Here is a 16,507-nt window from a genome sequence, read left to right on the forward strand (position 1 = left end):
TTCCCTTTGGGCAAAGCCAAGAATGCGTGATATATGTATATGTATACGCTCGCGGAAAGTTTCCTTAGCAGAAAAACAAGTAAGGGATAAAGGGAAGGAGCACATGTACAGGTAAACCCAATCGCCTCACGCACGGACCCATGTTTACACGCACGTTAAGTTCACCATTGTCCTTCCCGTACTGGCACGCACGCATGCGTCAACAGATTCTCTTCCACAGGCAGTGTGTAAAAAAAAAAAAAGATGGCATCTTGTTCTACTCCCCCTCCTATCCTTAGCGGGAGGTAGAGTAGACGAAAATAAGAATTTCCAAAGTCAGAATACGAAGTGGGTGCGAAACCACGAAAGGGAAGAAGAAGAAAAAAGACAAAAAGGTGAAAAAGGTGAAAAAGGAAAACATGCCACGCCATACAGCGACACACTCACGTGCATTGTCTGTGAAACTGACTTAGCCCATCAAAAAGGTGGGAAACTCCCACCGCAGCATCGAAGAAAGATTTTCCATCATTTCCTCATCATCTATAGGTGAGAATATTATAAACGCAGCACAACCAACCGCAACTGCAGCCATCGACGCATCGACACGATTTGAGAGTACAAACATCATCACACCAAGTGCAAGGGGAACACCAACTAGTTGGTTCACATTTTTTTCGTCCGGAAGCAGCATCTGGATCACCATAAAGAGTACAGGCTGCCACTGCTTCATAATCTTCCTCGCACAAACTTGCATCTTCAGCGCCAGTTCCCGCTCAGCCTCCTTGAAGCTGTTGGTGGTGTAAGCAGTAAAAGCCGATTGCAACACGGCAGCCGGCAAGTCCGTTAAGAGCGTCGACACAACAAAGTAAAACCCCATGCCATGCTTTGCAAACCGTGAACTCGCCCACATGCTTAGAAAGAATAGCAAGGAGCACAAGCAAACTAGCACACGAGGGGTTCCCTTGTACCTCCTCAAAACAAGAGGCGCCACAAATATCTGCATGAAGGTATCCACCATCATGTGAGCTCCCACCGCCAAGTAAGAAAAATTGAAGACACGGCGATCGACGGAAGGGTATAGCGATTGAACGATTGAGGCACAAAACCCCAACAGTGCAACGGGGAGGAGGTGTGCAATTTTACTGCCAGGCTGTAGCAACAGCCATTCCCTCAAGGTACTCTGCCGCTGCGCAGTTGGCACTGTTTTGGGGGTACGTGCGAAAATAAAGGCCACAACACCAACAGCAACAGCGGTGATGAACTCGACTAAAGCCATCACACCACTAATTGCCGCAATGTTAGGCCACCAATCCCCCAGGACGCCACCGAGTATCACAGCAACTCCAAGGAAATACGGGGCAAAGTGCTTCACGTCACAACAGCGCGAGAACTCCGGGTACTGGTGGCCAACAACCGCACTCACCGTGGCGCTGTGTCTGAATAATCCAGCCACCGTGCGTGAAACAAGGTACATGGGTACCGACTTGTAGTGAAGAGCAGCTGTTGAAAGAAAAGCGCTTACTGATGTGGCAAACAGCGCTAAGCTATACAATACGATCCCTCCGAAGCGGATGGCGAAGCGCTCAGCCACAAACGTACTAAAAATCTGCGGAACGAGGTATAACAATTGAGCTATGATTGTTTCGAATACGGTTATAGAAAGAGTCTGGGTAAACATAACAATCAGGGGAGATAACGCAGCCATGGCCACTATGTCTGCACATCCTGCAGCACACAAAAGAAGAGCTATGCTACGAGTCTCCCATGGCACTACCTGATTATCTTCAGAACTGTTTTTTCTTCGTATTGTGGGCTTTCGTACCCTTTTCAGTGATGTCGTTCGCTTTCTTAACCCCCCTTCCATTGCGACTAACGATGTCCTCTTCCCCAAAAGTGTGTCAACTAATAGTTAATCCACTCCCAAACAACCCTTTACCCTCCCCCTAACCTGGTTAAACCTTCAACGAGGCGCCAACCGCCCTAAATGTAGCGGCAGCATTCGTTTGAGCAAAAAAAAAAACACAAAGTAAAAAAGAAAAAGATCTTAAACGGAAAGTCACAGGCGGGACATGTAAGGAACAAGAACTTCAGAAGGCGGTATATCACGACCAAAACGTTAAATGAGTCGCACCATGGTGAAGGCGCTTTGTTTCGGCACCCCTATTGTTCTGGAATCACTACCACTGCCCACCGACGGCTATTTACATTTGAATCAAGCTTGGAAGGAGGAATGTCATAGTCTACACAAAGCCAAGCGTGCACGAGACGCTGTGGGTAAAAGAAAAAAATCCCCGGAAACAGAGTTAACACTTTCGTTCCAGCTGGCTAAGGGCCTCGCAGATCGAAGATGTTAGTGGCTGGTAGTCATCAGCCACGGAAGAAAGGGACTGTAGCCGCTCTTTAGCACCCAGGAGTCGCTTCCTCCCCACCGGGTGCTCGGCTACATTAATAATTCCCTTTACGACATTAACAAGCACATCCCGCTCCTCCTCCTCCATCAGTAAAGCCAGTAAAAGAGGAGGAAGCCCTTCATCCACAGCCTGATACTTTCCAGGTTCGTATATTGTCAGCTGCGCCACAGCGCCGGTGACGGCAGTGCGGACACGCAAATTCTGGTGAAGCATGTGCGGCATCAAAGCTACAAGTGTGCGGCAGTCCACCGCAGCCTTTTTGCCCATGCGATAACTTGCAGCGTGCGTCACGACGTCGGCCGCCTCTGAAATAACAAATGGGTCATCCCGATGGAGAGCCACAGTTAACTCGGACATACCGCCCAGCCGAATGAACGGTATGAAAGCCTCCTTTACAGAGAAAATTGTCACAAGAGCAGTGCACGCGGTTGCTACCACTCGATCTTCCGGGTGCCTCAGTAGTGCGATGCCACGTTCTATGAAGTTGTACTTGACAAGGCGGGCAATCGCCTCATAGGAGTTAAAGGCCATACGACACGGTAAAATAAGTCGCAACGACAAGATCACGACCTCGTGAGAGGGATCGCTCAATGTGGCAAGCAACTCGCGGAGTGTGAACTTTTCATCGTCCATAGCGAGAAGCATGTCCACAGCCAAGGGCTCCATCAGAAGCATTGCAAGGGCCTCAGCCGCTTTGCACCGCATCGTTTCCTCCTCATCATTGTGAAGAGTGGATAACAACAGCTCTAGAAATCCGTATCGGAGGCTACGAACCGCATTCTCTCGCTGCTGCGTGTACAACTCAATCAGGTGATCAATGGCCTGAACCCGCTTGTTAAACTCTTCGCTTAGCATCCACGTTCGTGTCTTTTCGTACTCTAGGAGACCATACGCTCGGGTGAATATGTCAGGATCAAGAGGCCGCGGGTGGGGCTTCATTTCGTGCATCATAATACTTTGCTGATTACGCTCAATGCGGGATTCAGCGGAGGTGTCACTGTCATCGTCCAGCGGAACCCCCTGAAGTTTACGAATGACAGACCACATCAAAGCAGCAAGTCCGACAGCACTAAGAGACGGTTTCCTGCAAAGATACAGCTGATTCTCTATATATACAGTTACTGTGTTGTTGTTCCCACAGTTGTTTTTGTCGCAGTAAACGAAAGATAAGCAGGAAACAGAAAAGTGTGTTAAGTACATGAAGAAGTGGAAGGGGGCAGCGGTCGGCGGCCGCACACGTGTCAGTGCCGGAACGGTTAGGATCCCTACTCCGCATTGCTCACTAACACTGTCAACAATTTCCTCCAATTCGTAAAGATGTTCCAAAACTAACCCACTATTCGACGAACGGGCAGGGGGAAATTATGAACATCCTCCTGTGCGAATGAAAATAGATAATTGTTGTACTTAACGCGCGGAGTTTCATTCTTAATGGCCTTTCGGTTAACTCTCCACTCCTGTTGGGATGAATAGCAGTCCATTCACTCGCAACGCACGCGCCGCCTTCTCAACCCAAACAACAAGAATACCAAGCGGAATACATCGCCTATCCACACGAAAAACCAGCCGCTCCCGCAACACCGTTAATGTTATCCGATTATCATTGTACACCTCCAGCAGACCGCTGACGCCGCAGCCGCTCGAGCGTCTCAGCACGTTCCTCTTCCATAAGCTTCCGCTCCATCGACATTGTTTCCTCGTACGTCAAGAAGAAGCCAGGTGGTACGTCGTTGATAATACGCTGCAGTTCACTGTCGCAAAGAGATCCGCCAAACGTTCTACGCACAATCTCTTCTACGGGTACCCTAAAATGTCTGTGCCGTTCACCAATGGCGCGGGCCTCCTCCTCGTAAGTTACTTCCGCTGTTGTTGTGTCACCCACTGTTTTTTCGTCTTGACATCCCTCTACTGCTGCAGGACGGCTTTGGGCCTCGTCTTCGTCACGCACCTCGCCGTCACCGTCCTTTTGTGCTGTCAAGGCAGAAGCGGCACCATTGGTCTTACGGCGCTCCACCTCCGCTAAATATTTCGAGTAGCGTTCGCGGATACCGTTTCCACCATCCGGTAGGCGGCTCAAAAGTGCCGGCTGCTTCATCAACCGCTCACACCGCTCGATGTGCACTTGGAGTGCCTGGGCTGTTAACTTTGTCACATCCACATCTTTATCCATGGAGCGAACTAACCTACCAATGTTTTGTGGGAAAAGTTTTGTTGAGTAGTCGGAAACATGACCCAAAACTAACAAGGACTGAGGTAATGAATGGTGGAAGACACGTTAATGTTCAGTGCCCTTGTTATTTAAGGTGTAAGTCAGCAACAAAATAAATAAAGGTTCAAGAAACAAGATGGGTGATGAAAAGGCAAGGATTAAGAACTTCATTATTACGCGCATCCAATACATTATCCTTAATCGAAGATCGTTTCCACGTCACAAAATACATTGACTCAAATGACATGGACTGGACGCCTGACTGAATCAAATGGTCGATGACAGCGGAACCACGTAAAAAAAAAAAGAAGGAAGGATGTCGAAGAGAAAAATCTCAGTTACCTACCACTAGCCTTATTGTTGAGTTTTAGTTTTCTCCGGCTATTACCCATCTGGGTGACACGGTCGAAAAGGAAAAAGTTGACGCGTGTTGTTATATATGCGGTGCGCGAGGCTCTCAATATTCTCCACGCTCTCGCGATGGAGTTCATAAAGAATCTCCAAGACGCGTATCAAATGGCATGGCTCGCACCGAGATTTCACCACAGACCCGTCGACAAACTTTTCCTTGCGGCATATCGGAAACTGAGCAAGCAACGAGTCGGCCACACTTTCGCCCCTTTCCGCCGCGCGTTGCAGTAGCCGATGCGAGGCGTGCGTATTTCTTATTTCGCACCAGGGTCCATCGGTTTCAATCATGAGCCTGTCAAGTGGAACGGCACCAGCAACGGCGAGGTTTTCCTCCGTCTTGAGACTACATCCGTTAATACCAATGTATAAGTCGAGTGAAAGTAACTTGTTAAGCTCCCCTTGCGTGCCCGTAAAACTGTGTACGACCCCTCCGGGGAAGCGCTGGCGGTGTCGTTGCAAAACTGTGAATAAGTCGTCGCCCGTATTGCGGTCGTGAATAAAGAGTGGTAGTTGGAATTCTTCTGCAAGTTCTAACTGTTTAACGAAGTAGGTCATCTGGACATCCTTCTCGCAGAAGGAAACCCGGTCGTAGTCTAATCCCAACTCCCCAACCGCAGCTACACATCCACCTTCCTTTCGCACGGTGTTCTCAAATATGAGGGAGCGAAGGACGTTGAAATAATTCTCTGGTTCGTTAGCAAACTCATTGCAGCGTGTTGGGTGACACCCAACGGTGCAGAAACATTGCAGCCCATCACTGTTATATTTTCTGCACAATTCAATGGCGCTTTTGCTTTCTTCTACCGTGCCAGCAGTAATAAGAAGACATTTTACACCCACCGCGACCGCACGAGCGAGCACGGACTCAACGTCACCGGGGTGCTTCACGTGGCCGTGATACACGCCAGAAAACATACCATCCACAAGGTTGATGCCGATATCAATCATCGGTAAATATTTGGCTGTAACTGACGACATTAATCAGAGCGTGAAATACCCGCAATCCAAATGGGGGATAGGGGTGACTTGAAACGTATATCTACAACACTTCGCGATCGCCCAGTGAGAAGTATAAAGTGAGGGTTAGCGGCGTGAGATAAGCGATATAACAAGTAGTTGTCCGGAATCAACCATGCATCGCAGTACTGTCCCGTTCCTTCGGAGCCGAGACAAAAAAAAAATAGAACAAGACAGTAACTAAACATATCTTGTTTGTAAAAACAAGAAAGAGCAAGAAAAAGGCATCAAACTACCCCTTCCTAGAATTCAACCAACAAAACCACAGTGGATCGGCACGAGAGTTCGCACATAACTCCTCGTTCTCTCACCCGCGCCGCATTTCACTCACAACCGGTGTCGGTTTCTCTCCTCACCGGCACTCCACGCGCACCCCTCCTTTCACTCAACGACGAGGGGCAGTCTTGGCGAAGCAAACGGTGCTCCCTCCGTAGATAATCTAAACGGTTTTGGGAAACACTCATGTGGTGCTCACCTGCCGATCTGTCCCCTACATTTTCCTCTATAATCTTTTCTAGTGACTGGAGTACAGCATCAGACATGACGTGATAGTCGTTTCTCTCCATCCACGATAGAAATTGCCAGACAGCAGCAGAGTTGGTTAATTGTGATTGCGGTGTAGGCTCCCCCGCGGCTCCCGAAGAGGCTGTGATGTCTGCACCCGCTGCCCGTAACAGAATAACAAGCAACGCGTGTACTGACTCTGGAGTCACACGGTAACCTTCTTCCACTGCAGTTTGGACAACACCTAGAGCACGCTGTAAACGTGTTGAAGGGGTGCAGTTTGATTTTATTTTCCCATGTCTTCCTTCTACCGTGTCAACGTCGTACTGAGACTGGTGAACACTTCTTAGCACCGAGCGAAGGTGATGTTCTCTCCACGTATCCAGTCGGATGGCTGCAACAAGCATATCCTTCCACTCCTGCTCATCTGTTGTAGTAATGAGTGTGTGAAGGTACGTTCGAGTTGCCACATGAAGGGCTGAGTCTTGCTCTTTGCTCAAACGACAAACATTAATAGTCATCGACTCGTCCATATCCAACAAATCTTGCAGGGGTGCATTGGACGCTATTGGAGTTCCCTCAGCTCCTTTGAGAGAATTGTGGCCGCCATGTGATCCACTGCTGCAGAAGCGCCGTGACGAATGGGCAATTGCAATCATGAAAAGCAGCCGCCGCACGCTGCAGACTCTCAGCGCCTTTTGCAACATCAAAGAGTTCATCCCTCCTTTCCTCCCCTAACTCAACTCAACTCAACTCAATACCACTCCAAATGCCACTACCGCTTTCTTTTTTTTTACTGAAGAGAAGTGGACAGTGGCTTGAACTAAGAAAGGACGAAAGTAGAAAAAAAACAAAAGGGGTGGAGCATAACGCAGCAGAGGAGATGTGAGCAATCATGTCAAACACAAATAGAGTGAACAGGAAAGAAGCAACAACGCAAAACGAGAATAAATAAATAAATGGAAAACACCGAGCGCAATCACTCCAGGGAATGAAAATAACCCCTAAGAAAACAACAACAACAACCAACAAAGGAAGGGAAAGAAAAGGAGGGTAGGTATTGGAGAAAAACCAAAAGGGCACACACATATACACCCACACATAAAAAAAAAAGAAAAAGAGAGAAAAAAGAGAGAAGAGGTTACACATTTGCGGTGGGGGCATATTCTCAATTGCAAACGTAAGTGCAGAGACGCCGCTAGTTGGAGCCAACTGAAGGGATATGATAGGAAGGAATATATACTCGGAAAGGCGTTGCCGTACTTGGTCTTTTCTGCGGCCCACTACCGCCGTTAAGACAAGACTAATATTAGCGTTTGAGCAAGAAAAAAAAACAGGCGAATATATGAGTATGTGCAAATGTGAGAAACTACCACAACCTTTTTAACACAACGCAATATGAATGATCACACAAAACACACACACAAGTGCAAATATTTTACTTAGCGAAGATGAATACCATCTCCCCTTCTCTCCATTTGTTCCGCTGTGGATTTTCCCTCTACTCAACACACGCATACACAAATAAATACATAAACAAATATGAACATTCGTACATGCGATTGAATGCCCTTGTATATGCGTGTGTTGAGTGGAAATGGAAAAACGAGTTTCGGAGATGCATTGACATAGGCAATATTTACTCGTCAAAATATTAAAAGTTCTATGCAAACACGTAAAAGCGAAAATTCAAAGTTTTAAAGAAAGGGGGGGAAAGGGAAAGCACAAAAATGAAGAATATATTCCTCTTTCACGTACACGGACCGACGTGTCGACACCAGCTTCATTTCGTCTGTAATGTCATCAACTCCTAAAATGGTAATTCGATGCAGGTACAAAAAAAAAAAGTTATTTTTGTTTGTTGGTGGCGTTCGAGTGGAAGAGGGAAACGAAAGGGAATATAAAAAGTAAAGGGAAGGGAACGAGGAAAAAAGCGGAATGGTAAAGAGACAGGAAACGGTACTGAGAAGGGTAAAAACGTGCCGCCAAAAAACTAGCAAATAAATTTACTTTATCTATTAAGCGTTGCTTCTAGGAAACTGAACGGGGCCTTTTCTTGCCTTTTTTTTTTATTCGCGCACATGGCGTCGTGCCTGACGTGTGTACAAGCAAACAAAACAAAACCGAAAAAAGTAAATACGATTTCGTAAAGGTGACGCAGCAAACATTTACATTGAGGCCGTTTGTAACCATAAAATAATCTTTAAGCTAAAGTTGTCGACGACGCGTTGAAGAGCAAGGTTATAAAATATCACCGCTATACTTGACACTTTTCGTGAAAAACTTCACAGAAGGAATTATTTTTTTTTTCATAACTCGCCGTTCTTCCACATTGCTTCCTTTTTTTAAAAAAGTTTCATAAATTCCCTTCACTCATTGAAAATAATTTTGTTTTGCTTTGCTTCCGTTTTCTCACTTCTTTCCAGCGGCATCGAGGGGAGAAGAAAAGAGAATACATAAACAAGCCAATACAAAGTTACGAAATAAAAATTTTACAGTCCGAAAGGTAAAACGGAAAAAGCAAAAAAAGTGGTGTGAGTGAAAAGTAAAAAAAAAAAGAAAGTGAATTCAAAATTTGAGAACGGGAAGCACACATCACTTAAAATCGCATTAAAGGGTATAGACAATTTTATACAATTTTACATAGTTTTCACCATCCACATTAAACAGAAAAAAGAAAAAGTTTGCCCTACTCCCACACGCTTTGCTAAACGCAGAGCAGCACTAACGGCATCTTCCGCTGTGGGTTCCATTTCGTTTGCCAGCAGCACACGCCGCATAAGTTGGTGGGAAAAAATACGTAAGTAAATAAGGGACCAAGAGGAAGCAAAGAAAGTTTAAAGTAATAATAATAATAATAATAATAATAATAATAATAATAATATATATATATATATATAGTCCCATAAAAAAAAAGAGAGAGAGAGGGAAAGGATAGGAAAGAAAAGAACGAACGAACACAGCAAAATAGTAGCAAACGCAAAAAAAAAAAAGATCATTAATATAGACATATCCATACACCAAATTCAAATTGGGTGTAAAAGCAAGCGAGAAAACGCTAGACGATATCCATTTCAGTGGTCTGTTTGGAAACCCATTCATCCTGCTCGGTGATCTGAAGGAACACACGTTCAATTGTTGCTTGCGAAACACTGTAGTCAACGATACCAAGTAAGTCTTTGCTTGACTCTAGCGTTCGAAATGCATCTGCAAGCGACGTAGAGCGGGGAAGTGCGTACACAAGTTGTCTGCCCTTACATTCCCTTAAAGTAGCACCTGCGAATTGCCTGTCCACGAACTCTCGTACCAACGCGGGTAACTCACCCTCCGCTACACAAATGTGCATTTCATAGCCGGCGCCATATTTGTCTTTCAGATGAGCATTCCTGCCAACGCAACGCATCGTTCCGTCCTTCATAATGGCCACACGGTGGGCGAGGGCCTCAACCTCCTCGAGGTGGTGAGTTGTTAGAACCACCGCGCATTGGCACGCAGCACGTTCAATAACGGACCATATCTTGCGGCGGGCAATAGGGTCCATCCCGGCTGTTGGTTCATCAAGGAAAATAACACCGGGCCCACCAACGAGAGCGACAGCTAGGCTGAGTTTGCGCCGATTACCACCGCTTAACTCTCCCGCTAGCGATTTGCGATACTTCGTTAGGTCGCACATATAAAGCAAATCTGTCACAACATTTTCCACTTCTTCGCCAACCATACCGTACAATCCGGCTTGCAGTCGTATGTGCTCTTCCACCGACAGGAGGCTGATGCAGGTGTCAAACTGTGGGCAGTACCCGATGCACCGTAGAGCCTTCCCTCCTTGCTTCACGATGTCACATCCGCAAGTTTCCACCACCCCACCCGTAGGCATGAGCTCTTGGCACAGGATCGACATCGTTGTAGTCTTTCCTGCGCCGTTTGTGCCAAGTAATGCGAATATCTCGCCTGAAGAAACCAAGAAGAAGAGGTCACGTACAGCCTCCTTGCCATTGGGGTATTTTTTGCTAAGATTCACAACGCGCGCAGGGGGATAACCCGGTCCGTCAACCATGGGAAGGCAAACACGACACCGTTCCTCTTCCACATCTGAATCACCGCTATGAGCCTCATCGAATACCTTCGTCCGGTCGTATGACCGCCGATTCCACCACGCACGTCGCCGTGGATGGTCGAAGAGGAACCCCAGAAGTGAAAAAATGGGGAATTCCACGGCGAGATAGATGAAAGGGTAACCGGTAACATCCATGTCGAATGCGGACGTCGCGTTCCCTACGGCTTTTCCGAACCTGAAATGGGAAATATTGATGATAGCTTCCCCAACACAAAAGGAAGGAATAAGCCGAAACGGCCAACGGAGGCTTTCGGACGTCTCCCTTGTTATTTCGAGCAATGAAAATACGTACACCACTATGACCGAGAGGAAACCAACGACAAAATTGAATCCCATCACAACCAGCTGCGCCTTCGAGTGTTCACGGAATAGAAAACTGAGCAAGTAGGCGAAGACGATGCTCGTCAGCCCATAAAGCATAAGTGCAGTAATAAACGCTCCAATTGTCTCGCTACCAACGTAATCCTCTTGGTCAAACAACATCAATACCGAAACTATAGCAGATACTGAAATAAAATACATAGTGATATCAAAAAGAAAGTTGCTTGCCCAGTAGATGGGAAACCTCAGTCCGGCAATCCTCTGCATGTGAAGCGATCCGCATTCCCGTTCCTTCACAACCCACGCTAGCGGGTTAGAAGAAATAAGAGTTAACGGGATCATCATAATCGCACCTATCAACATGAGTTGCAGCGCGCCGACGTACGTGGCCTCGTCCTCGAGTACTCCAACCGACCACGATACATTGGCCTGCACTCCTGACACACGCTGCAAAACAAGTTGATAAAACATTGACATGGTAATAGCCACTTGGTGAAGGGCGGAAGAGTTGTACAGCATCACTACAGGCATTCCTCGCAGCTTGGGATTATAAAGCATCCTATCCCCACAGAAGATAGCAGCGTACCTTGGATACTCATGGGCGAACCAAGTTTTCATGCCGTAAATACTGAGTTCCCTAGTGTCTTTAGCAGATATTTCACTGATGTGAACATTCGGTACACCGGGGCTCTTTCCCCAAAACAAACCACAGTTGGCCGAATCGACAATAACTTTTTCATCGTAGAGGTCAAAAGTCAACGGAAGCGGCCCTACCTGTGCGGGATTAGAGCCTATCAACACCGTTGCCAGCAGCACACTGGTAAGGCACACAACCTGCAACATGTGCATCCGCCGGTCACGCAAGGCTGTGAAAATACGTTTCAACATGATGGCCTTTAACTGAGTTATCCCTGCAGCACGACGTCTCGCTCGTCCCCACAGGGAGGAGCAGTCACGCGGCTTCTCAGCAGAACATTGCTGCCCACCACAAACACGCAAGAAGACCTCCTCCAGGGTTGTAGCAGCAAGAGAATAAGAATTAAGGTTTACATCGGATGCTATTTCCAGCTTCTCGATCAGCGACGGGAATGCAGCAACGCCGCCCAATGGTAAACGATAAATCACTTCACACCCACAGTAACTCAACAACTCTGCTCCGGGCACGTGCTTTTTCACAGCGTCATCAACAAAGCAGAAGTTGTCTTTCGATCGCATAACAACGGTAAGACTATATCCCAAACCCAATTTAGACTTTAGGAACATGCTGCTACCGGAACACTGCAGCCGACCATCATTCAAGATCGCGATACGGTGGCCAAGTATGTCTGCCTCATCCATGAAGTGAGTCGTGAGAAGAATTGTGTGGTGGGCTGCCATCCGTTGCAATAAACCCCATGCATGACGTCGGGAAGAGGCATCCATGCCCGCAGTCGGCTCGTCCAGTAATACAAGTGGACTGCCGCCCACGAATGCAATGCCTACCGAAAGCATCCGTTTTTGTCCACCAGAGAGATGTCCCGCGAGGTCGTCACTTTTTTCAGATAGTCCTGTTTCGTGCAGCACATGCCCTACTGCAAGGTCCAAAGCCTTCCCCTTCAAACCTTTGATCTTGCCAAAGAACTCCAAGTGCTCACGACAAGTTAACTGCGGCCATAGAATGTTGTGTTGAGGACAAAAACCCATCTGTTGACGCGCCGCCGATAGCTCCCTTCGCACAGATCGACCATTCACGTAACAGTCGCCAGCGTCAGGCTTCACCATTCCTGTTATCATATTTATCACCGTGGATTTACCTGCACCGTTGAGACCCAACAGCACGGATATTTCTCCTCTGCCCATCGACCAACAGAAGTTGTTGACGGCGACAAAAGTGTCTCCACCGCGTTGGTACTCTTTCCTAAGACCTGCCATCACTACAGTGGCTTCCTCTTTAGTGTCCCCAATATCCTCAAACACACCGTTATCTGCACGCCCATCAGTGAAAGGGCAAGCGGATGTCCCGACCTTCCGACGTTCCCAAAAAAGTGCCCTGATGGGGTTCGTTATGAAGAAAAGTGGATGTTTCGTTGTGCCCCAATCGTTTTGCAGCACTGTGTCCAAATATAGCATGAGAAGTGTGTAAAGTACAAGGTCGGCAACCAACATAATCAACAACATTTCGGCACACACTGGGTCCCCGCCGATTCGAAGTTGCGTAAGGTGAAAGCCGCCCGACACCTCCATGGCCAAGGCACCGTGCACGATAGAAATAAATGCGGTTGGTGATAGCAAGGCTGAGATCATGCACAGCAATCCATTTGTTGGCCGCTCAACAGCGTATGGCAGGGTCATCAGAAAGTATATGATGGGGGATACGAGCAAGGCGAGCCGTGTTTTGCTGAAGAAGCACGAAATGACACCTGACAGGGGAATAGTTGTCAACGCGAAGACAAAAAGTACAACAAACAGGGACACCGAGCCACTCCGTGGCATATATGTGAGCTTGAGCAATACAGTAATAAGGGAGCACACCACAAGATCAATGAGCAGAGGTTTCAGAAACCACACCACATTAAGCACAGACTTCCTCATACCCATAATCAAAATGGTTTCCCGTATCTTGGACTCTTTCTCCATCACATTTACGTGCACACGAGACGTTACAGTGAAAAGAAACGCGAGACCGAAGAGTACCGGCAAAATTCCGCGAGCGGTCTGGAGAAGTGGGGTTTCCGTAAATTCCACAAAGCCTTGCGGCATCATGTAAGGCGTGATGTTCAAGCCCATACCCGGATTGAAAAGTCCCATATGATGTTCCGATATTTCCTTTTGCAAAGTAAGGTATCCCGAGAGGGCGTACATTTCAGCTCTGTTGTGTTGAAACCCACCCGGATACGCATTAGCGACGGTTTCACGAAGCGTTGGCAGGGCTGTGCCGTTCAAGTAAATTTGAACGTCTAAACTGCCAGGCTCAAAACACCGGACGTGAACAATCCCCCAATTTAAGGTTTGCCTTCTCACTTCTTCCTGAGCCTCTGGCAAAGTTTCAAAGGTCCCACCGTAAACGTTGGTAAAATAGTGAGAGACTCTTCCCAAATGTTGTACTATCCCCCTCACCACGGAGGCATTTCCTACAAAGTACAGCAGACCGGAACTTTGAATGGCCGACAAGCGGTTGTTCGGAATAAGGCCTCGAGGTATTAGCACTCGGGTATTTGCGTGACGTGCAAGCCATTGGTGCATAATAAGCGTGTCAAGTGGAGGAATGGGCGCAATACGACCGACAAACCCATTGGCAAAAAAGGCTACCAAAGTGGTAGCACCCACTCTCTTGTGCACGCAAACGCCTCTGAATGGAGCCGTGATCTCGTCTTTTATACACTCCACTTCCTTCTTGTTGCGACACACTCTAAGTCCTGGTACGCCACCTAGTTTAGCGCTGCACGTAAAGTGCTGGTAAATTGTTGGGTTCATGGTCCTCGGTAGTGCCCCGTAATCGATACGTGGTGATTCCTCAATATGATTGGTACCCCATATAGACCACAGAATGACAGTAACAGTCATGAAAAGAAGTGGCACTACCACTTCCAAAACTACCTCAGACTTTCGCCGGACAGTTTGCCGGAATAAACGTTGAACAGTTGCCCGAAACATATCCATAAATGACGCACGACAGTTATGCACACCCGATACACCATCACCTATGCGATTGCTGTCCTTTCGCACAGCATGCAAAGATATATCATGGGTGGATACTTCCACGCTGCCGGTTGTTGCACTGCTTCGAGAATCCATTTGCAGTGTTGTTGTCGAGGGCTCATGGACGCCACCATTAGCATTCGCGTCAAAGGGTTCTTGCATGGAAATATTTGCCAAGGGACAGAAATGTCCGCGTGTTGGCGAGTGGGTGCCTTTTTTGTTACCTTCAATAAAACGTGTGGAGGAAGGAGGGGGAAGAAAGGTGAAAGATGAAAAGGAATAGTGGTCAACATACGGTACATTCAAATTGATTAAAAAGGAAGAAGAGGGGGTATATAACAATACGAGAGAATCATAAATAAATACCAAAGCGCAACATTATCAACGCACCCGCGTCTATAATGACAAGCATCAACTTTAACGAGCGAACAATTCATCCATCCAACATATGACTGTCAACTCCTACAACTTTCCCCTCTCCACAAGGTATATCTAAAAGGCTAAAAGGGGAAAACGCACCAATACAGTATACGGACTCAAGGGCATCGCGCACACATGCAAAGGCGCAAATGAATACATACATTCCTACACACCTCCTCATTTTTGTTCTAACGTTTGTGGGTTTTTTCTCCTGATTATTCGCTTTCGCTTTCAACAATTTTGCATTTCTACACTCTGTGCGTGCCAAACAACAGATGCCAAGAAAGGTGTAAAGAAAAAAAATCTTCGGGAATTCTACAAAGAGTTGAGAGCAGACGAGATGAAGAGATGGGGACAGTGAAAATAGCACACAGCACGCCCTCTAATCACCAGACCGTTCTGGCCTCTCCTTATCAGGGAATTATTGTTGTCATTGCTTGATATATTATTACGATGCATGAGCAAAAATATCTCAATGCAGCTAAACAGATCAAAAAGTGTTAGGTGTATACGCGCACAAATATATATGTATAAGCGTATAAATTTTTATAAAAGCATAAACATACACAGGTACATATGCAAAACATATACGTATCTGGCAAATTTCTGGCTGTTTAGCTTCCTTCTCCTCCCTTCCTTTTTTTCTCTTCGTCTGCCAATAGGGGAGGCTACCGCACGTTCCGTGTCTCACTATTTTATTTTATTTTGCATTTGCTCGAACCTTCGGTCTCTTCTCACCACTTTAAAACTGAATAACAAACCGCGGGTGTGCAACCACTCGAATAAACAGAAATGTGGCAACACTTCCCCTTCATCCTACACTGCTCAAACCCACTTCCAACGCTTAAGAACACACAACTACCCTCTTTTGCATTTATTGCTAATTTCTCACCATTTTCCTTCATCTGTTCCATTCGAAGAAGTTTCTTTCACATATATGTATGCATACGCGTTACTCTTTCATATCATTGGCAGAATAAAAATAAAAACGACAAACAACATCACATACCCTTCCCTTTCTTTTTTCTTTTTCTTTTTCATTTCCCTCCCTGCTCCTTTGTCTTTGCCCATACCGCGAACCCCTCTCCCGTCAGAAGCGACACATTACAACTCGTTGGGGCAATACAAGACCTTGTAACAGTCAAATAAATGAAAAAAAAGAAGGCGAAAAGAAAAGCGAAGTCTGTCGATGCTAAAAATGAAAAAGTTCAAAGATTAAAGCCCGTCCCATTAGTCAATCTGTGGAGAAAAAATACTGGAGACGATGACCCAATGAATGCTCGAAGGTTGTGAATGAACGTGTGTGATGGAAATTGCAGCGATTGAACAAAAAGAAATTGACTAAACACCGAATGAACGGGATTTTTTTTTTAAATGGCAAAATGAAGCGCTGACCACAAAACAGCTCCCCGGAAACAAAAGAAAAAATAGCGAAGGGACAAA

General features: G+C 46.6%; 6 protein-coding genes across 6 annotated transcripts, besides 5 other annotated features; all 6 read right to left on the reverse strand.

The window, feature by feature from the left end:
* Positions 1–343: 343 nt before the first annotated feature.
* Positions 344–397: a sequence feature (GA-rich).
* Positions 398–448: 51 nt separating this feature from the next.
* Positions 449–1,843, reverse strand: Tb11.02.3890 (hypothetical protein, conserved; the record flags this gene model as incomplete). Its single annotated transcript, XM_823588.1, has 1 exon — positions 449–1,843. One exon carries the CDS (start codon positions 1,841–1,843, stop codon positions 449–451), a length of 1,395 nt encoding a protein of 464 aa, XP_828681.1.
* A 439-nt stretch (positions 1,844–2,282) lies between these two features.
* Positions 2,283–3,590, reverse strand: Tb11.02.3900 (hypothetical protein, conserved; the record flags this gene model as incomplete). The annotated part of the gene is made up of 1 exon (XM_823589.1): positions 2,283–3,590. One exon carries the CDS (start codon positions 3,588–3,590, stop codon positions 2,283–2,285), a length of 1,308 nt encoding a protein of 435 aa, XP_828682.1.
* Positions 3,591–3,990: 400 nt separating this feature from the next.
* On the reverse strand, positions 3,991–4,560 carry Tb11.02.3910 (hypothetical protein, conserved; the record flags this gene model as incomplete). Its single annotated transcript, XM_823590.1, has 1 exon — positions 3,991–4,560. The coding sequence occupies one exon, from the start codon at positions 4,558–4,560 to the stop codon at positions 3,991–3,993; it is 570 nt and encodes a 189-aa protein (XP_828683.1).
* Positions 4,561–4,983: 423 nt separating this feature from the next.
* Tb11.02.3920 (TatD related deoxyribonuclease) lies at positions 4,984–5,988 on the reverse strand (the record flags this gene model as incomplete). The annotated part of the gene is made up of 1 exon (XM_823591.1): positions 4,984–5,988. One exon carries the CDS (start codon positions 5,986–5,988, stop codon positions 4,984–4,986), a length of 1,005 nt encoding a protein of 334 aa, XP_828684.1.
* A 362-nt stretch (positions 5,989–6,350) lies between these two features.
* On the reverse strand, positions 6,351–7,250 carry Tb11.02.3930 (hypothetical protein, conserved; the record flags this gene model as incomplete). Its single annotated transcript, XM_823592.1, has 1 exon — positions 6,351–7,250. One exon carries the CDS (start codon positions 7,248–7,250, stop codon positions 6,351–6,353), a length of 900 nt encoding a protein of 299 aa, XP_828685.1.
* Positions 7,251–7,267: 17 nt separating this feature from the next.
* Positions 7,268–7,289: a microsatellite.
* A 2,085-nt stretch (positions 7,290–9,374) lies between these two features.
* Positions 9,375–9,415: a microsatellite.
* Positions 9,416–9,438: 23 nt separating this feature from the next.
* Positions 9,439–9,526: a sequence feature (A-rich).
* A 63-nt stretch (positions 9,527–9,589) lies between these two features.
* Positions 9,590–14,806, reverse strand: Tb11.02.3950 (ABC transporter, putative; the record flags this gene model as incomplete). The annotated part of the gene is made up of 1 exon (XM_823593.1): positions 9,590–14,806. One exon carries the CDS (start codon positions 14,804–14,806, stop codon positions 9,590–9,592), a length of 5,217 nt encoding a protein of 1,738 aa, XP_828686.1.
* A 765-nt stretch (positions 14,807–15,571) lies between these two features.
* Positions 15,572–15,659: a microsatellite.
* The last annotated feature ends 848 nt before the right edge of the window (positions 15,660–16,507 follow it).

This window comes from Trypanosoma brucei (assembly GCF_000002445.2).
Source record: "Trypanosoma brucei brucei TREU927 chromosome 11 chr11_scaffold01 genomic scaffold, whole genome shotgun sequence".
NCBI lineage: Eukaryota > Euglenozoa > Kinetoplastea > Trypanosomatida > Trypanosomatidae > Trypanosoma > Trypanosoma brucei.